Source organism: Oncorhynchus mykiss, chromosome 13 (assembly GCF_057628025.1).
Source record: "Oncorhynchus mykiss isolate SJ-2025 chromosome 13, ASM5762802v1, whole genome shotgun sequence".
Lineage (NCBI taxonomy): Eukaryota > Metazoa > Chordata > Actinopteri > Salmoniformes > Salmonidae > Oncorhynchus > Oncorhynchus mykiss.
The window spans coordinates 84,661,371-84,683,397 of NC_143034.1; the positions used below are offsets into that span (position 1 = coordinate 84,661,371).

The following is a 22,027-nucleotide window of genomic DNA, read 5'->3' on the forward strand; positions in this document are numbered from 1 at the left end:
AGCCAGTGTTTACACACCACCGTCTTCTCCCCACTGATGTGACGGAACGGACACATCCCACCTGCAGCAACACACACACTGGGTCAGTCCCTATCCACACACACACTGGGTCAGTTCCTATCCACACACACACTGGGTCAGTTCCTATCCACACACACACACTGGGTCAGTTCCTATCCACACACACACTGGGTCAGTTCCTATCAACACACACACTGGGTCAGTTCCTATCCACACACACTGGGTCAGTTCCTATCCACACACACACTGGGTCAGTTCCTATCCACACACACTGGGTCAGTCCTTATCCACACACACACACACTGGGTCAATGTCCCTATCCACACACACACACACACACTGGGTCAGTCCCTATCCACACACACTGGGTCAGTTCCTATCAACACACACACTGGGTCAGTTTCTATCCACACACACTGGGTCAGTCCTTATCCACACACACTGGGTCAGTTCCTATCCACACACACACTGGGTCAGTTCCTATCCACACACACTGGGTCAGTTCCTATCCACACACACTGGGTCAGTTCCTATCCACACACACACTGGGTCAGTTCCTATCCACACACACTGGGTCAGTCCTTATCCACACACACACACTGGGTCAGTCCCTATCCACACACACACACTGGGTCAGTCCCTATCCACACACACACTGGGTCAGTCCCTATCCACACACACACTGGGTCAGTCCCTATCCACACACAAACACTGGGTCAGTTCCTATCCACACACACACACTGGGTCAGTTCCTATCCACACACACACTGGGTCAGTTCCTATCAACACACACACTGGGTCAGTTCCTATCCACACACACTGGGTCAGTTCCTATCCACACACACACTGGGTCAGTTCCTATCCACACACACTGGGTCAGTCCTTATCCACACACACACACACTGGGTCAATGTCCCTATCCACACACACACACACACTGGGTCAGTCCCTATCCACACACACTGGGTCAGTTCCTATCAACACACACACTGGGTCAGTTTCTATCCACACACACACACTGGGTCAGTTCCTATCCACACACACACTGGGTCAGTTCCTATCCACACACACTGGGTCAGTCCCTATCCACACACACACACTGGGTCAGCCCCTATCCACACACACACACTGGGTCAGTCCCTATCCACACACAATGGGTCAGTTCCTATCCACACACACACTGGGTCAGTTCCTATCCACACACACACTGGGTCAGTTCCTATCCACACACACACTGGGTCAGTTCCTATCCACACACACACTGGGTCAGTCCCTATCCACACACACACTGGGTCAGTCCCTATCCACACACACACACTGGGTCAGTCCCTATCCACACACACACTGGGTCAGTCCCTATCCACACACACACTGGGTCAGTCCCTATCCACACACACACACTGGGTCAGTTCCTATCCACACACACACACTGGGTCAGTTCCTATCCACACACACACACTGGGTCAGTTCCTATCCACACACACTGGGTCAGTTCCTATCTACACACACTGGGTCAGTTCCTATCCACACACACTGGGTCAGTTCCTATCCACACACACACTGGGTCAGTTCCTATCCACACACACACACTGGGTCAGTTCCTATCCACACACACACACTGGGTCAGTCCCTATCCACACACACACTGGGTCAGTCCCTATCCACACACACACTGGGTCAGTACCTATCCACACACACACTGGGTCAGTTCCTATCCACACACACACACTGGGTCAGTCCCTATCCACACACACACTGGGTCAGTCCCTATCCACACACACACTGGGTCAGTCCCTATCCACACACACACTGGGTCAGTCCCTATCCACACACAAACACTGGGTCAGTTCCTATCCACACACACACACTGGGTCAGTTCCTATCCACACACACTGGGTCAGTTCCTATCCACACACACACTGGGTCAGTTCCTATCCACACACACACTGGGTCAGTCCCTATCCACACACACACTGGGTCAGTCCCTATCCACACACACACACTGGGTCAGTCCCTATCCACACACACACTGGGTCAGTCCCTATCCACACACACACTGGGTCAGTCCCTATCCACACACACACACTGGGTCAGTTCCTATCCACACACACACACTGGGTCAGTTCCTATCCACACACACACACTGGGTCAGTTCCTATCCACACACACACACTGGGTCAGTTCCTATCTACACACACTGGGTCAGTTCCTATCCACACACACTGGGTCAGTTCCTATCCACACACACACTGGGTCAGTTCCTATCCACACACACACACTGGGTCAGTTCCTATCCACACACACACACTGGGTCAGTCCCTATCCACACACACACTGGGTCAGTCCCTATCCACACACACACTGGGTCAGTACCTATCCACACACACACTGGGTCAGTTCCTATCCACACACACACACTGGGTCAGTCCCTATCCACACACACACTGGGTCAGTCCCTATCCACACACACACTGGGTCAGTCCCTATCCACACACACACTGGGTCAGTCCCTATCCACACACAAACACTGGGTCAGTTCCTATCCACACACACACACTGGGTCAGTTCCTATCCACACACACTGGGTCAGTTCCTATCCACACACACACTGGGTCAGTTCCTATCCACACACACTGGGTCAGTTCCTATCCACACACACTGGGTCAGTTCCTATCCACACACAAACACTGGGTCAGTTCCTATCCACACACACACACTGGGTCAGTTCCTATCCACACACAAACACTGGGTCAGTTCCTATCCACACACAAACACTGGGTCAGTTCCTATCCACACACAAACACTGGGTCAGTTCCTATCCACACACACACACTGGGTCAGTTCCTATCCACACACACACACTGGGTCAGTTCCTATCCACACACACACACTGGGTCAGTTCCTATCCACACACACTGGGTCAGTTCCTATCCACACACACTGGGTCAGTTCCTATCCACACACACTGGGTCAGTTCCTATCCACACACACTGGGTCAGTTCCTATCCACACACACTGGGTCAGTTTCTATCCACACACTCTGGGTCAGTTCCTATCCACACACACACACTGGGTCAGTTCCTATCCACACACACACACTGGGTCAGTTCCTATCCACACACACACACTGGGTCAGTTCCTATCCACACACACACAGGGTCAGTTCCTATCCACACACACACTAGTCAATTCATTAAATACATGTACAGATCAGTTAATACACACATCTTCCAGCAGACACACACACACTTGTAGAGGAGGCTGTAGTAGTCACATAGAGAGAACTCATCACCGATAATACTCTCACCTTTGAGACAGGCTGCTCTCATGAAGAACTCACACACAGCAGCCCCGGACTCTGCACAGACACAGGAAGTTACAATACAAAACCATACATAATCCTCAAACTCTGCAAAAACACCTAACAATAAAACCAGTTAAGAAGTTAGCTAGCTAGCCAAGTTAGCTTAGCTACCATGCTAAAACTACAACAGTACCTAGCTAACGTTAGTAAGTAGCGACTACTTACTGTCCATCCCGGGGAAGGGGAGAGGCTGAGCCCCCAGCTGCTGCTTCACAGCTATCTCTAGATCAAACTTGATGTGGTCCACGGTGGCTAACAGGTCCTGCATGATGGCAGGTCTCACTACGCTCCGACCAGACAGAAACAAGCTAGCTTAGCAGTCTAACCCCGCTCCGACCAGACAGAAACAAGCTAGCTTAGCCTAGCCTAGCAGTCTAACCCCGCTCCGACCAGACAGAAACAAGCTAGCTTAGCCTAGCCTAGCAGTCTAACCCCGCTCCGACCAGACAGAAACAAGCTAGTTTAGCCTAGCCTAGCAGTCTAACCCCCCCCGACCAGACAGAAACAAGCTAGTTTAGCCTAGCCTAGCAGTCTAACCCCGCTCTGACCAGACAGAAACAAGCTAGTTTAGCCTAGCCTAGCAGTCTAACCCCGCTCCGACCAGACAGAAACAAGCTAGTTTAGCCTAGCCTAGCTTAGCTGTCTAACGGCAGTTAGCAATCAGCTAATCTGTGAAATCTCGCTTTTAGTAGCTGATATATCAACCATAAAAAGGCGTGGGAGCTAGATTGCTTTGTCTAGCTAATTGTATATAGTTTTAATATGTAGCAATCAACAGTGGGAAAAGTTAGATTAACTAAGACAAGTCCCGTTTGTCTTGTTGATCTGCCATCTTGTTTCTCCTGCCTCCAGAAGGCGGGCAGGTTGAACTCTAACCTTTGACCTGGAGGGGGGTTAAAAGGCCGACTAATCGATCTCTGAGAGAGTCTGGATGTGAACTTGCCAGAAGATGCCGACCCTATAATTACGCTTGTTTACACAGAACTGCACTGGGGTCAGACTGCAACCATGGTTACATTAAGATCCCCATTGAGCTAGTGTGAGATATGGGCTGGAAAAGGGTAACGCAATGGGATAAGCCACCATACTCCAAATGCAGTTAACCCACTGTTCCTAGGCCGTCATTGAAAATAAGAATTTGTTCTTAACTGACTTGCCTAGTTAAATAAAGGTTAAATAAAGGTAAAAAAAAAAAAAACAAATTCACACTACTTGTTTTCTAGGAAAACTGCCATTTTTATCCTCATGCGGTAGCCACCGCAGCCATTTTGAAATTTTGAAACATGTCATTTCATGATGACTGCTGTGAATACTGCGAGTTAGCATGAGGACGAAAAGGGACGTTTTTTTCTGAGGGGGGGGGAAATAAGCGGTATTTCAATCTTCTCGGTGGAGCAGTGAGGATGAAGGTAACATTTGGAGTGCAGTGGCATATCCCATCCCTGTATCGAGGTTCGTTTTTCAACCCGTATCTCACGCTGGCGCCACGTAAAATATCAATAACAATAAGGTTTTTAATGTTATTTTACTATTTGACCCACAAGCCAGCCAGTCCTTCATCACTCAGGAGAAAAGGAAAACTCAACATACTGGTAGAATCTGGTATCAGGATAAATATAACAATGACTCACCGATTGTGATTACTATGTATTTTTTATTAGCTAAGTAATAAATGGCAAATGCGACTTTCGTATATACGGGCTCACTGTAATACCACGCAGGGCAGAACTGGGAACTGACTGGATGTATGTAAACAGTGTTCTTATACTGTGATGGACATTGTCCCAACCCGTCTGTTGGCCTATCACAGTAGAGGCACATGGTTTAGACTTGCCCAGCCTATCGCAGGCGCTCAGACGGGTCCCCGCCTCTTGGCTCTTCTTGGAGTCCTCCCTCCGTCGATGTATAGATCCTTACTGTTCTGGTATCACCCCCTAGTTATAACAGTTGCTCAGTTCCTGCTATTGCGTTGTTCAGTATTTTTCCATCTCAGTTAAACCTCGTGATGACCACCCCTCCCTATACCTGATTGACCACAACTTTGGAAGATACAGCAAGTCACACCATGTGCTCAATATTGTTACATACAAACACAAGGACAAAGCATCTACCTACTCTCTCGGGTATGGACCCCCCCCCCCCCCCCCCCTAACTCCTCTCTGTCTTCTACACTGAAATCCTCCTCTCTAACTCCTCTCTGTCTTCTACACTGAAATCCTCCTCTCTAACTCTCCTCTGTCTTCTACACTGAAATCCTCCTCTCTGTCTTCTACACTGAAATCCTTCTCTCTAACTCCTGTCTGTCTTCTACACTGAAATCCTCCTCTCTACGTCCCCTCTGTCTTCTACACTGAAATCCTCCTCTCTATCTCCTGTCTGTCTTCTACACTGAAATCCTCCTCTCTAAGCCTTCTCTGTCTTCTACACTGAAATCCTCCTCTCTAACTCCTGTCTGTCTTCTACACTGAAATCCTCCTCTCTAACTCCTCTCTGTCTTCTACACTGAAATCCTCCTATCTAACTCCTGTCTGTCTTCTACACTGAAATCCTCCTCTCTAACTCATCTCTGTCTTCTACACTGAACTCCTCCTCTCTAACTCCTGTCTGTCTTCTACACTGAAACGACTGGACAGGAGAAAACAGAATACACCACTTTTACATCCCGTTTTCAGATGTCTAGGATGGAGAAGAGAAGGGGATGGAAGAGGAGACAAGAAGAGGGGCGGGACCCAGGGTTCCAGAGCATCAAATTCATGATGCATTGTGGGTATATTGACTGTGACTGATGTAAAGATAAATAATGAGTAGTTATTTATGATACGGCCTTCTGTCAGAAAAATAACCAAATAAATAAATGGACCTGTCTAACCTGTTGATGGTATTATATCAGTCAAATATACGATTTAACTACACTGAACAAAAATATAAACGCAACATGCAACAATTTCAAAGATTTTACTGAGTTACAGTTCATATATGGAAATCAATGCCTTCGGCCCTAATCTATGGATTTCACATGACTGAGAATACAGATATGCATCTGTCGGTCACAGACACACATTAAAAAGAAAGGTAGGGGTGTGGATCAGAAAACCAGTCAGTATCTGGTGTGGATCAGAAAACCAGTCAGTATCTGGTGTGGATCAGAACCAGTCAGTATCTGGGGTGGATCAGAAAACCAGTCAGTATCTGGGGTGGATCAGAACCAGTCAGTATCTGGGGTGGATCAGAAAACCAGTCAGTATCTGGTGTGGATCAGAACCAGTCAGTATCTGGGGTGGATCAGAACCAGTCAGTATCTGGGGTGGATCAGAAAACCAGTCAGTATCTGGTGTGGATCAGAACCAGTCAGTATCTGGGGTGGATCAGAACCAGTCAGTATCTGGTGTGGATCAGAACCAGTCAGTATCTGGTGTGGATCAGAAAACCAGTCAGTATCTGGTGTGGATCAGAAAACCAGTCAGTATCTGGTGTGGATCAGAAAACCAGTCAGTATCTGGTGTGGATCAGAACCAGTCAGTATCTGGGGTGGATCAGAAAACCAGTCAGTATCTGGTGTGGATCAGAAAACCAGTCAGTATCTGGTGTGGATCAGAAAACCAGTCAGTATCTGGTGTGGATCAGAACCAGTCAGTATCTGGGGTGGATCAGAACCAGTCAGTATCTGGGGTGGATCAGAAAACCAGTCAGTATCTGGTGTGGATCAGAACCAGTCAGTATCTGGGGTGGATCAGAACAAGTCAGTATCTGGGGTGGATCAGAAAACCAGTCAGTATCTGGTGTGGATCAGAAAACCAGTCAGTATCTGGTGTGGATCAGAAAACCAGTCAGTATCTGGTGTGGATCAGAACCAGTCAGTATCTGGGGTGACCACAATTTCCTTCACGCTGCATGACACCTCCTTTGCATACAGTTGATCAGGCTGTTGATTGGGGCCCGGGAAATTTTATCCAACTCCTCTTCCATGGCTGTGAGAGGTTACTGGATATTGGCGGGAACTGGAACATGCTGTCGTACAAGTCGATCAAGAGCATCCGAACACTTTTTTCCCCCGAGCTCCTAGTTGTTTTGAACGCACTGAAGTCGGAGATTTCCGAGTTCCCGGTTGTTTTGAATGCACTGAAGTTGGAGTTTCCCGAGTTCCCAGTTGTTTTGAACGAACGGAAGTCGGAGATTTCCGAGTTCCCAGTTGTTTTGAACGAACTGAAGTCGGAGATTTCCGAGTTCCCAGTTGTTTTGACCGCACTGAAGTCGGAGATTTCCGAGTTCCCAGTTGTTTTGAACGCGGCAAAAGCCCCAATTGAATGAAATAGAATTGAGTGACGTACATATCGTGCGAGGATCGAGCTGAAAGACCCCTTCCACGGTGTGACGTCAATAAGAAGCGACGGTGAGCAGGCCTACGAATTCAATACACAAATAGGACGGGGGGGAAATAAGGTTTTGTTGTTTTTGGTTAACTAAATCCGTTTGATTCAACGCAATGCCGAAAGTGAAGAGGAGCAGGAAACCACCTCCGGATGGCTGGGAGTTGATTGAACCGACATTGGACGAATTAGACCAAAAAATGAGAGAAGGTAATTTTAGCTAGGTAATAATGATAGCCACCTAAGCTAGTTAAGTCCGTACCAAACGAGGCTCCGCTAACATCATGTCTACACAATGTTGACATTTGTTTAGGATATTTAACCAGTCAACTAGTACTCATTTCGCTAGCTATGTTACCAAACTGCTGTATGAATCTGACTTGGATCATTCCTGTGTTATGGTATGACGAGCTGTGACAGCCAGATGCCTACCGCTGTCTGCCGTTAACTTATTTACTCCTGTCTGTTTCCTTTTTCCTATTGTGTGTTTTGTTCAGATACCCTCGAAAATCATGACCCAAAATGTTGACGTTATATAGGTAGCTTCTAAGTTAACTACACTGAATAAAAATATAAACGCAACATGCAACAAATAAAAAAAATGTTACTGAGTTCATATATAATGAAATCCTTAAACTGAAATAAATTATGTAGGCTCTAATCTGTGGATTTCACATGACAGGGGATACAGATATGCATCTGTTGGTCACAGATACCTAATAAAAAAGTAGGGGTGTGGATCAGAACCAGTCAGTATCTGGTGTGGCCACCGTTTGTCTCCTGCAGCGCGACACGTCTCCTTCACATAGAGTTGATCAGGATGTTGATTCTGGCCTGTGGAATGTTGTCCCGCTCCTCTTCAATGGTTGATCCAGAGCATCCCAAACATGCTCAATGGGTGACATGTCTGGTGAGTATGCAGGCCATGGAAGAACTGGGACATGTTCAGCTTCCAGGAATTGTGTCGATCCTTGTGACATGGGGCCGTGTATTATCATGCTAAAACATGAGGTGATGGTGGCGAATCAACGGCGCAACAATGGGCCTCAGGATCTCGTCACGGGTATCTCTGTGCATTCAAATTGCCATCAATAAAATGCAATTGAGTTCGTTGTATGTAGCTTATGCCTGCCCATACTATAACCCCACCATGGGGCACTCTGTTCACAACGTTGACATCAGCAAACTGCTCGCCCACACGATGCCATACACGCTGTCGGCCATCTGCCCGGTACAGTTGAAACCAGGATTCATCCATGAAGAGCACAATTCTCCAGCATACCAGTGACCATCGAAGATGAGCATTTGCCCACTGATGTTTGTATACGAAGCCAAACTGCAGTCAGGTCGAGACCCTGGTGAGGACAACGGGCACGCAGATGACAGTTTCTGACAGTTTGTGGAGAAATTCTTTAGCTGTGCAAACGTACAGTTTCATCAAGTCTCCGGGTGGCTGGTCTCAGACGATCCCACATGTTAAGAAGCCGGATGTGGAGGACCTGGGCTGGTGTGGTTTGTGGGTGTTAAGCTGGTTGGACACACTGCCAAATTCTCTAAAATGACGGAGGTGGCTTATGGTAGAGGAATGAACATTGAATTCTCTGGCAACATCTCTGGTGGACATTCCTGCAGTCAGCATGCCAATTTGCACGCTCTCTCAACTTGAGACACCTGTGGCATTGTGTTGTGTGACAGAACTGCACATTTTAGAGTGGCCTTTTATTATCCCCAGCGCAAGGTGCACCTGTGTAATGATCATGCTGTTTTAATCAGCTTCTTGATATGCCACACCTGTCAGGTGGATGGATTATCTTGGCAAAGGAGAAATGCTCACTAACAGGGAGGTAAACAAAGTGCACAATTTGAAAGAGATTATTTAAAAAAAAAAAAAAATGTTTATGGAACATTTCTGGGATTTAAAAAAAAGACATCATTTCAGGTCATGAAACATGGGACTTTACATGTTGCGTTTTAATTTTGTTGTTCAGTATAGTTAGTTTAGCAACCAACCAGCCAGCTAGTAGCTACTTAGCTAGCTACAATATAAAGGTGATGTATGAATGTGAATCTTGGATAACGGTTATCTTGGATTATGTAAATCTTGGATAATTCCTGTATTGTATTGATGACGAGCTGTGATTGTCTCCTTCCAGCCGAGACGGAGCCTCACGAGGGAAAGCGGAAGGTGGAGTCCCTGTGGCCGATATTCAGACTGCATCATCAGAGGAGCAGATATATCTTCGACTTGTTCTACAAGAGGAAGGCCATCAGCAGAGGTAGATATTACTGTTATATAAGAGGAAGGCCGTCAGCAGAGGTAGATATTACTGTTATATAAGAGGAAGGCCATCAGCAGAGGTAGATGTTATATAAGAGGAAGGCCGTCAGCAGAGGTAGATGTTATATAAGAGGAAGGCCGTCAGCAGAGCTCCTGCAGTGAACTCCAGGACAGGCTCCTGCAGTGACCTCCAGGACAGGCACCTGCAGTGACCTCCAGGACAGGCTCCTGCAGTGACCTCCAGGACAGGCTCCTGCAGGGACCTCCAGGACAGGGTTAATGTTAAGCTGGTTTATTTTTTGGGTTGGGTTTTTAGGTATAATTGTGTGTGTGTGTGTGTGTGTGTGTGTGTGTGTGTGTGTGTGTGTGTGTAGAGCTGTATGACTACTGTATTAAGAAGAGTTATGCTGATAAGAACCTGATCGCTGTGTGTGTGTGTGTGTGTGTAGAGCTGTATGACTACTGTATTAAGGAGAGTTATGCTGATAAGAACCTGATCGCTAAGTGGAAGAAGCAGGGATACGAGAACCTGTGCTGCCTTCGCTGCATCCAGACACGAGACACCAACTTTGGAACCAACTGCATCTGTAGAGTTCCCAAGAGCAAACTGGAGGTGGTGAGTACAACTACACAATACTATAGTACTACTACACTACTATACCATATCAATACACTGTACATCTGTAGAGTTCCCAAGAGCAAACTAGAGGTGGTGAGTACTATAGTACTACTACACAATACTATAGTACTACTACACTACTACACAATACTATAGTACTACTACACTACTATACCATATCAATACACTACATCTGTAGAGTTCCCAAGAGCAAACTGGAGGTGGTGAGTACAACTACACAATACTATAGTACTACTACACTATAATACAATACTATAGTACTACTACACTACTATACCATATCAATACACTACATCTGCAGAGTTCCCAAGAGCAAACTGGAGGTGGTGATTACTATAGTACTACTACACTACTACACAATACTATAGTACTACTATACCATATCAATACACTGTACATCTGTAGAGTTCCAAAGAGCAAACTGGAGGTGGTGAGTACTATAGTACTACTACACAATACTATAGTACTACTACACTACTATACCATATCAATACACTACATCTGTAGAGTTCCCAAGAGCAAACTGGAGGTGGTGAGTACTATAGTACTACAACACAATACTATAGTACTACTACACTACTATACCATATCAATACACTGTACATCTGTAGAGTTCCCAAGAGCAAACTGGAGGTTGTGAGTACTGCAACACAATACTATAGTACTACTACACTATAATACTACTGCAACACAATACTACTACACTATAATACTACTGCAACACAATACTATAGTACTACTATACCATATCAATACACTGTACATCTGTAGAGTTCCCAAGAGCAAACTGGAGGTGGTGAGTACTGCAACACAATACTATAGTACTACTACTATACCATATCAATACACTGTACATCAAGAGCAAACTGCTACACAATACTACTACACTGTAGTACTACTACACTATAATACTACTGCACCAAAATACTACTGCACTATAATACTACTGCACTATAATACTACTATACCATATTACTACATTATAATACTACTGTACTATATTACTACTACACTATAATAATATAATAATACTATACTATAATACTACTACATTATAATACTATACTATAATACTACTGCACTCTAATACTACTGCACTATAATACTACTACACTACGATAATACTTCACTCTAATACTACTACACTATAATACTACTATACTATATTACTACTACACTATAATACCATAATAATACTACACTATAATACTACCACATTATAATACTACTATACTATGTTACTACTACACTATAATACTACTATACTATATTACTACTACACTATATTACTACTACACTGCGATAATACTACTACATTATAATACTACTATACTATATTACTACTACACTATGTTACTACTACACGTAGTCTCTCTATACTATACCTTATTGGTACACTGTCATTTTAAATCTCACACACACACACACCTGAGGTGTATTCATTAGTGCACACCGTAGCAAAACATTTTGCAACGAGAACGATGGTTCCTTATTGGACAAATTCACGTTTGTTCCTCCCTATTTCAGTTGCTAGTGGGTTAACCCCTCTCTGTCTCTCTCTCTCCTCTCTCTCTCTCTCTCTCTCTCTCTCTCTCTGTCTGTCTCTGTCTGTCTCTCTCTGTCTCTCTCTCTACAGGGGAGGATTATAGAGTGCACCCACTGTGGCTGCCGAGGCTGCTCGGGCTGAATCGTCAGGATCATCGCCTGGCTGTTCTACTCTGGCTCGTCTAGTCAGGTCTGGATCGCCTGGCTGTTTTGCTGTGGGGATCGTCTAGCCTGGCCTGGCTGTTCTGTTCTGGATCGTCAGTTATTTTCTACGGGACATCAGGGCTCATCTACTCCACCTGTGTGCTTCATTACCCTGGAGCGTCTAATCTCAAATACACCCCTAGTTTCTAGCCCCCTACTCTCTAGCCCCCTACTCTCTAGCCCACTACTCTCTAGCCCACTACTCTCTAGCCCCCTACTCTCTAGCCCAAAACACTCTACTCCCTAGTCTCTTGCCCCCTACTCTCTACCCCCCTACTCCCAGTATAGGGGTGTCTTTGTGATTGGGCAAGGTTATTGTTACCATTCCAGCTGTTTAGTACACACGGTGGTCATTATTAAGTGCTATTGTACCTCATTTGCAATGAAGAGGGCTGTGGGAGAGGGATGGGAGCCTTTTTCTGCTGTTGAACATGTCATTGCTTTCAACCTGATGAATCTTGTTTTGTTTGTACCTTTTTATAATTTCAATTAAAACTCTCTTGTTTTAAATAATGCCGTCTGTGTGAATGTCACGGGTGGGATCTGAACCAGGGTCTCCCACGTTGGAGAAACCAAGCGTCTTGACCATTGGACCAAGAGGACAATGTGAATTCACATGGCACGGCTGCCTCATCACACCAAGAGGTCAATGTGAATTCACATGGCACGGCTGCCTCATCACACCAAGAGGTCAATGTGAATTCACATGGCACGGCTGCCTCATCAGACCATGAACCAGACACCTCTCTGCAGTCAGAGTCTGAATGAGTTCTGAGACAATAAACCAGACTCTCTGGTCTCTCTAACAACATCTCTTCTAGTCTCTAGTCTCTAACATCTCTTCTGGTCTCTAACAACATCTCTTCTAGTCTCTAACAAAATCTCTTCTAGTCTCTAACAACATCTCTTCTAGTCTGGGTCTGAATGGTTATGGGTCTGATTTAATAACTGCTATAGCCTATCACCATCTGAATGGTTATGGGTCTGAATGGTTATGGGTCTGAATTAATAACTGCTATAGTCTACCACCATCTGAATGGTTATGGGTCTGAATTAATAACTGCTATAGCCTACCACCATCTGAATGGTTATGGGTCTGAGTGGTTATGGGTCTGAATGGTTATGGGTCTGAATTAATAACTGCTATAGCCTACCACCATCTGAATGGTTCTGGGTCTGAATGGTTATGGGTCTGAATGGTTATGGGTCTGAATTAATAACTGCTATAGTCTACCACCATCTGAATGGTTATGGGTCTGAATTAATAACTGCTATAACTTACCACCATCTGAATGGTTATGGGTCTGAATGGTTATGGGTCTGAATGGTTATGGGTCTGAATTAATAACTGCTATAGCCTACCACCATCTGAATGGTTCTGGGTCTGAATGGTTATGGGTCTGAATGGTTATGGGTCTGAATGGTTCTGGGTCTGAATGGTTATGGGTCTGAATGGTTCTGGGTCTGAATGGTTATGGGTCTGAATGGTTATTGGTCTGAATGGTTATGGGTCTGAATGGTTATGGATCTGAATGGTTATGGGTCTGAATGGTTATGGGTCTGAATGGTGATGGGTCTGAATGGTGATGGGTCTGAATGGTTATGGGTCTGAATGGTGATGGGTCTGAATGGTTATGGGTCTGAATGGTTATGGGTCTGAATGGTTCTGGGTCTGAATGGTTATGGGTCTGAATGGTTATGTGTCTGAATAAATAACTGCTATAGTCTACCACCATCTGAATGGTTATGGGTCTGAATGGTTATGGGTCTGAATGGTTATGGGTCTGAATGGTTATGGGTCTGAATGGTTATGGGTCTGAGTGGTTATGGGTCTGAATGGTTATGGGTCTGAATGGTTATGGGTCTGAATGGTTATGGGTCTGAATGGTTCTGGGTCTGAATGGTTATGGGTCTGAATGGTTATGGATCTGAATGGTTATGGGTCTGAATGGTTATGGGTCTTAATTAATAACTGCTATAGTCTACCACCATCTGAATGGTTATGGGTCTGTATTAATAACTGCTATAGTCTACCACCATCTGAATGGTTCTGGGTCTGAATGGTTATGGGTCTGAATTAATAACTGCTATAGTCTACCACCATCTGAATGGTTATGGGTCTGAATGGTTATGGATCTGAATGGTTATGGGTCTGAATGGTTCTGGGTCTGAATGGTTCTGGGTCTGAATGGTTCTGGGTCTGAATGGTTATGGGTCTGAATGGTTCTGGGTCTGAATGGTTCTGGGTCTGAATTAATAACTGCTCCATCCTACCACCATCGGGCTTTCACTCTTCATTCAAACTACCCCTGAGTTCTATTGGCTGCTGTATGTAACGTTCAGCGAACATAGAGTTTGCGTCCCTCTTCCAATAGTCTATTGGTATAAAAAATGGAACAGAAAACGATGTCCAGCAACCTATTCTAGGCAAGCTTCTTCTGCATGGGACTCCAAGGAGTGTGTTTCAAGGAGAGAGGCCTGTGGGGAACATTTCACAAGAGACAGAGGCTATCAGTTAGAACCTTATTATGCATAATCTATCATTAATTCACTAAATATAAGGCTGCATTGAATTTATTACCTGAAAGAGGTAGGCTGGGACAACTATATATAGAGTCTGTAGGTCTGTTATGACCGTCTGTCTGTCTTTGACAGGGTGGGGCCTAAAATACTATAACTGATCCTATTGGTCTGTTATAACCGTCTGTCTTTGACAGGGTGGTACCTAAGGTACTATAACTGATCCTATTGGTCTGTTATAACCGTCTATCTTTGACAGGGTGGGGCCTAAAATACTATAACTGATCCTAATTGGTCTGTTATGACTGTCTGTCTTTGACAGGGTGGGACCTAAGGTACTATAACTGATCCTAATTGGTCTGTTATAACCGTCTGTCTTTGACTGGGTGGGACCTAGTACTATAACTGATCCTAATTTGTCTGTAATAACTGTCTGTCTTTGACAGGGTGGGACCTAAGGTACTATAACTGATCCTATTGGTCTGTTATAACCGTCTGTCTTTGACAGGGTGGGACCTAAGGTACTATAACTGATCCTATTGGTCTGTAATGACTGTCTGTCTTTGACTGGGTGGGACCTAAGGTACTATACTATCTATCATATCACTATAACAATTTAAATGCTGTTCTGAATGTACCATGTTGTATCGTAATAATCATTTCATAATTCAACTATTTATAGGCACTTTAATCAATATATTTGTACAGTACGGTATTATTTCATCACTGTCTATCAGTTTCATTGGACAGTTCAGATGTTTCTGTTATGTGTTTTTATTGGCTAACAGCGAGAAAGGGGGCGTGGACATCACTTCTCTCTGTACACTGATTGGTTTATAGGTTTCGCGGACTTTGTATTCCTAGTAAACTCAATGTGCATGTTCGTCTTTCTCCAAACGTCAGATTTCCGACCGTGACAGCTGCACAGCCGAGCGACCCGGTGGGTACCCAGCTAAATATCTCTTTAGTTGTTATATTTACGCTTTTTGCACACTATTCACAAATAAAATATCTCGATTAGCGTGCGGTTTTTGGGGTGACGTTTGACACTTTGGCTAGCTAGAAACTCATAGCTAAGTTAGCTATGATACAAAGTGTAACTTTTTCTTGAATATGTGAGTCCTATTTTTTTTAAAAATGTATTATGCATTAACTCAAAAATGTTCTATTTAGTCAAATCGGCTCGTAATATTGTAAATGTGGTGAAACAGTAAGACCGCATGTCACAAGACAGCTGAACCTGCTGGCTGACTTTAGGGTCAGTGCTATGCGGGATCCTCGGGACGGTCCTACTCTGACTGACCCGTACCTTACCCTATAGATAGACACAATGACCCGTACCTTACCCTACAGATAGATACAATGACCCGTACCTACATATAGACACAATGACCCGTACCTTACCCTACAGATAGACACAATGACCTGTACCTACAGATAGACACAATGACCCGTACCTTACCCTACAGATAGACACAATGACCTGTACCTACAGATAGACACAATGACCCGTACCTTACCCTACAGATAGACACAATGACCTGTACCTACAGATAGACACAATGACCCGTACCTTACCCTACAGATAGACACAATGACCTGTACCTACAGATAGACACAATGACCCGTACCTTACCCTACAGATAGACACAATGACCCGTACCTTACCCTACAGATAGACACAATGACCCGTACCTTACCCTACAGATAGACACAATGACCCGAACCTTACCCTACAGATAGATACAATGACCCGAACCTTACCCTACAGATAGACACAATGACCCGAACCTTACCCTACAGATAGACACAATGACCCGTACCTTACCCTACAGATAGACACAATGACCCGTACCTACAGACAGACACAATGACCCGTACCTCACCCTACAGATAGACACAATGACCCGTACCTCACCCTACAGATAGACACAATGACCCGTACCTTACCCTACAGATAGACACAATGACCCTAACACGGACCCTGAACCCTAACACGGACCCTGAACCCTAACACGAACCCTATAACCTAACACGGACCCTGAACCCTAACACGGACCCTGACCCTATAACCTAACACGGACCCTATAACCTAACACGGACCCTATAACCTAACACGGACCCTATAACCTAACACGGGCCCTATAACCTAACACGGGCCCTGAACCCTAACACGGACCCTATAACCTAACACGGACCCTATAACCTAACACGGACCCTATAACCTAACACGGACCCTGAACCCTAACACGGACCCTGAACCCTAACACGAACCCTATAACCTAACACGGACCCTGAACCCTAACACGGACCCTGACCCTATAACCTAACACGGACCCTATAACCTAACACGGACCCTATAACCTAACACGGGCCCTATAACCTAACACGGACCCTGAACCCTAACACGGACCCTATAACCTAACACGGACCCTATAACCTAACACGGACCCTATAACCTAACACGGACCCTATAACCTAACACGGACCCTATAACCTAACACGGACCCTATAACCTAACACGGACCCTATAACCTAACACGGACCCTATAACCTAACACGGACCCTATAACCTAACACGGACCCTATAACCTAACACGGACCCTATAACCTAACACGGACCCTATAACCTAACACGGGCCCTATAACCTAACACGGACCCTGAACCCTAACACGGACCCTATAACCTAACACGGACCCTATAACCTAACACGGACCCTATAACCTAACACGGGCCCTATAACCTAACACGGACCCTGAACCCTAACACGGACCCTATAACCTAACACGGACCCTATAACCTAACACGGACCCTATAACCTAACACGGACCCTATAACCTAACACGGACCCTATAACCTAACACGGACCCTATAACCTAACACGGACCCTATAACCTAACACGGACCCTATAACCCTAACACGGACCCTATAACCCTAACACGGACCCTATAACCTAACACGGACCCTATAACCTAACACGGACCCTATAACCTAACACGGACCCTATAACCTAACACGGACCCTATAACCTAACACGGACCCTATAACCCTAACACGGACCCTATAACCCTAACACGGACCCTATAACCCTAACACGGACCCTATAACCTAACACGGACCCTATAACCTAACACGGACCCTATAACCTAACACGGACCCTATAACCTAACACGGACCCTATAACCTAACACGGACCCTGAACCCTAACACGGACCATATAACCTAACACGGACCCTGAACCCTAACACGGACCCTGAACCCTAACACGGACCCTATAACCTAACACGGACCCTATAACCTAACACGGACCCTATAACCTAACACGGACCCTATAACCTAACACGGACCCTATAACCTAACACGGACCCTATAACCTAACACGGACCCTATAACCTAACACGGACCCTGAACCCTAACACGGACCCTATAACCTAACACGGGCCCTATAACCTAACACGGGCCCTATAACCTAACACGGGCCCTATAACCTAACACGGACCCTGACCCTATAACCTAACACGGACCCTATAACCTAACACGGACCCTGAACCCTAACACGGACCCTGAACCCTAACACGGACCCTAAACCCTAACACGGACCCTAAACCCTAACACGGACCCTAAACCCTAACACGGACCCTATAACCTAACACGGACCCTGAACCCTAACACGGACCCTGAACCCTAACACGGACCCTAAACCCTAACACGGACCCTAAACCCTAACACGGACCCTATAACCTAACACGGACCCTATAACCTAACACGGACCCTATAACCTAACACGGACCCTATAACCTAACACGGACCCTATAACCCTAACACGGACCCTATAACCCTAACACGGACCCTATAACCTAACACGGACCCTATAACCTAACACGGACCCTATAACCTAACACGGACCCTATAACCTAACACGGACCCTATAACCTAACACGGACCCTGAACCCTAACACGGACCCTATAACCCTTTACAGCCCAGCCTTTCTTACAGTATGGGTCGGTCCTGTTAAATGGTGTGTCGTAACGTGTTATAATTATTTCATGAATTACAGGGATAGATTTGTTCATCGCTCTCTGCTTTCATCATCGCTCTCTGCTGTCATCATCGCTCTCTGCTGTCATCATCGCTCTCTGCTGTCATCATCGCTCTCTGCTGTCATCATCGCTCTCTGCTGTCATCATCGCTCTCTGCTTTCATCATCGCTCTCTGCTTTCATCATCGCTCTCTGCTGTCATCATCGCTCACTGCTTTCATCATCGCTCTCTGCTGTCATCATCGCTCTCTGCTTTCATCATCGCTCTCTGCTCAGTTTGGCAGCTGCTCATGTGGGAGTTACCGGTGTACTTCACGGTTTTACCAGATAATTTTATTCTGCAGTTTTGTTGAAGCTCATTCCGCAACACACGACACATCGCTGTGGTTCAACACACAACTCATGTTAACCACAAGTTCTCATCTAATGGACTCATGTTAACCACAAGTTCTCATCTAATGGACTCATGTTAACCACAAGTTCTCATCTAATGGACTCATGTTAACCACAAGTTCTCATCTAATGGACTCATGTTAACCACAAGTTCTCATCTAATGGACTCATGTTAACCACAAGTTCTCATCTAATGGACTCATGTTAACCACAAGTTCTCATCTAATGGACTCATGTTAACCACAAGTTCTCATCTAATGGACTCATGTTAACCACAAGTTCTCATCTAATGGACTCATGTTAACCACAAGTTCTCACTGAGCTCAATTGTCATGAAACCCAAATACAGCCATGAGTTTCTCTCTTTCATACAAACGTATGAGGACCGCCCAGAGTTTCTCCCTTTCATACAAACGTATGAGGAGCGCTCAGAGTATGAGGAGGATCCAGAGTTTCTCTCTCTTTCATACAAACGTATGAGGAGCGCCCAGAGTTTCTCCCTTTCATACAAACGTATGAGGAGCGCTCAGAGTATGAGGAGGATCCAGAGTTTCTCTCTCTTTCATACAAACGTATGAGGAGCACCCAGAGTTTCTCTCTCTTTCATACAAACGTATGAGGAGCATCCAGAGTTTCTCTCTTTCATACAAACGTATGAGGAGGATCCAGAGTGTCTCTCTCTTTCATACAAACGTATGAGGAGCACCCAGAGTTTCTCTCTCTTTCATACAAACGTATGAGGAGCACCCAGAGTGTCTCTCTCTTTCATACAAACGTATGAGGAGGATCCAGAGTTTCTCTCTTTCATACAAACGTATGAGGAGCATCCAGAGTTTCTCTCTTTCATACAAACGTATGAGGAGTGTCCAGAGTTTCTCTCTCTTTCATACAAACGTATGAGGAGCGCCCAGAGTTTCTCTCTCTTTCATACAAACGTATGAGGAGCGCCCACAAAGTGTTTTGTGTGTGTGGAAGTGCTTAGTAATAAGTCTCTGATAACGAACACATTTAAGAAAACGACACGTCCTGATCAAACATCCACATCATGATGGTAAACCCAGAGAGTTATTTCAGAACAGGACAGAATGATTCAGGAAACTGGGCTTCGACTTTGGACCAGTCAGTCAACTAGCAAGACATTGTTGTCATTTTCTAACAGTTGATGATCAGCAGAAATAAGGGACTAATTAACTAACTCTCTCAGTAGATGTGACTTCCTCTTTCTAACAAATCCCCTGGTCTTGTACACAGATAATATCTAACATTCACCAAAGCCAGCTACTGGTAGTTCAACCCTTAGTAACAGAACAGATGGAATATGATCAGGCCTACTGTACATCTGACTGTAGAAATGACTGTTGAAAACTAGTCTAGGTTGGAACTGTTGCTGTTAAAATACAATAATAATTGTTATTCTGAACTGGAATAAACTGATTGAAGCAAGATGCTTTTTGAGGCAAACAGGAAGTTTGAGAGATCTCCAGGGTTATCTATCCCTGAGAGAATAGGTTTGGTTGTGGAGACCAGAGAGATCTCCAGGGTTATCTATCCCTGAGAGAATGGGTTTGGTTGTGGAGACCAGAGAGATCTCCAGGGTTATCTATCCCTGAGAGAATGGGTTTGTTCATCTACAACAGGAAGTGGTCTCCTGCCTGACTGAGAACCCACTCACACAGTTCTGGGTTGTTCATCTACAACAGGAAGTGGTCTCCTGCCTGACTGAGAACCCACTCACACAGTTCTGGGTTGTTCATCTACAAACAGGAAGTGGTCTCCTGCCTGACTGAGAACCCACTCACACAGTTCTGGGTTGTTCATCTACAAACAGGAAGTGGTCTCCTGCCTGACTGAGTGTTTTCTGGTCTACAGATGTGTCATGTTCAATCAGTTTATTCCAGGTCAGAATAAAACACATGTATTTTAGCAGCAACAGTTCCAACCTAGACAGATGTGTAAGAGTGTTTTTAATGGGGGAAAATAAACATGAAAATATATTTAATGTCATTGTTATTTGTTTTAGGCATAAGGGCAATGTACCGATATTTATGTATAGTTGCATATTTTACTAAGCTGGGGTCCCAGGAAAACCAAATTTCTAATTTGGGTTCCAGGCTGAAAAGGTTAAAGAACCCCCTGCTTTACACGCTACAACACAGAATGGGTGACTTTATCTAGCGAGGTTAGTTAGCTGACGGTGGCTGGCCTCTTTAAATTGGACAAACAAGATAACAGAAGTCATGAGTCCAGCTGCTGTTGCATCAGACACAGAGTGGCAGTGACAGGGGTGGCACCCTATTCCCTACATAGTGCACTACTTCCACCAGAACCATACCAAATGGCACCCTATTCCCTACATAGTGCACTATTTCCACCAGGACCATACCAAATGGCACCCTATTCCCTACACACTGTTCCAGTGATAACCTGACTAAATATAGTCCTGAATACCAGATGACCTGACTAAATATAGCCCTGAATACCAGATGACCTGACTAAATATAGCCCTGAATACCAGATGACCTGACTAAATATAGTCCTGAATACCAGATGACCTGACTAAATATAGCCCTGAATACCAGATGACCTGACTAAATATAGCCCTGAATACCAGATGACCTGACTAAATATAGCCCTGAATACCAGATGACCTGAC

General features: G+C 45.1%; 3 protein-coding genes across 5 annotated transcripts in view; 2 read left to right on the forward strand and 1 right to left on the reverse strand.

Moving 5' to 3' along the window:
• cpsf4 (cleavage and polyadenylation specific factor 4) overlaps positions 1–4,262 on the reverse strand; it is a 26,250-nt gene extending 21,988 nt beyond the window's left edge. The window contains exons 1-4 of the mRNA XM_090197949.1: positions 3,963–4,262; positions 3,551–3,799; positions 3,329–3,379; positions 1–61 (exon numbers count right to left, since the gene is read on the reverse strand). The exon at positions 1–61 is cut by the window's left edge and continues 92 nt beyond it. Coding sequence (XP_090054075.1) covers positions 1–61; positions 3,329–3,379; positions 3,551–3,653 — 215 coding nt within the window. The 5' untranslated portion in view covers positions 3,654–3,799; positions 3,963–4,262. The remainder of the gene's footprint in view (positions 62–3,328; positions 3,380–3,550; positions 3,800–3,962) is intronic.
• A 1,893-nt stretch (positions 4,263–6,155) lies between these two features.
• On the forward strand, positions 6,156–12,929 carry bud31 (BUD31 spliceosome associated protein). Its single transcript, XM_090197952.1, has 4 exons — positions 6,156–7,962; positions 9,906–10,028; positions 10,480–10,646; positions 12,307–12,929. Exons 1-4 carry the CDS (start codon positions 7,869–7,871, stop codon positions 12,355–12,357), a joined length of 435 nt encoding a protein of 144 aa, XP_090054078.1. The 5' UTR covers positions 6,156–7,868; the 3' UTR covers positions 12,358–12,929.
• A 2,807-nt stretch (positions 12,930–15,736) lies between these two features.
• Positions 15,737–22,027, forward strand: part of shmt1 (serine hydroxymethyltransferase 1 (soluble)) — an 88,010-nt gene continuing 81,719 nt past the window's right edge. For 2 of the 3 annotated variants that reach the window (XM_090197963.1, XM_090197964.1), the window contains exon 1: positions 15,778–15,879. The gene's annotated coding sequence lies outside the window, so the exon portion shown is untranslated. Of the gene's footprint in view, positions 15,880–22,027 lie in introns of all 3 variants that reach the window. The other variant, XM_090197962.1, reaches the window with a different exon arrangement.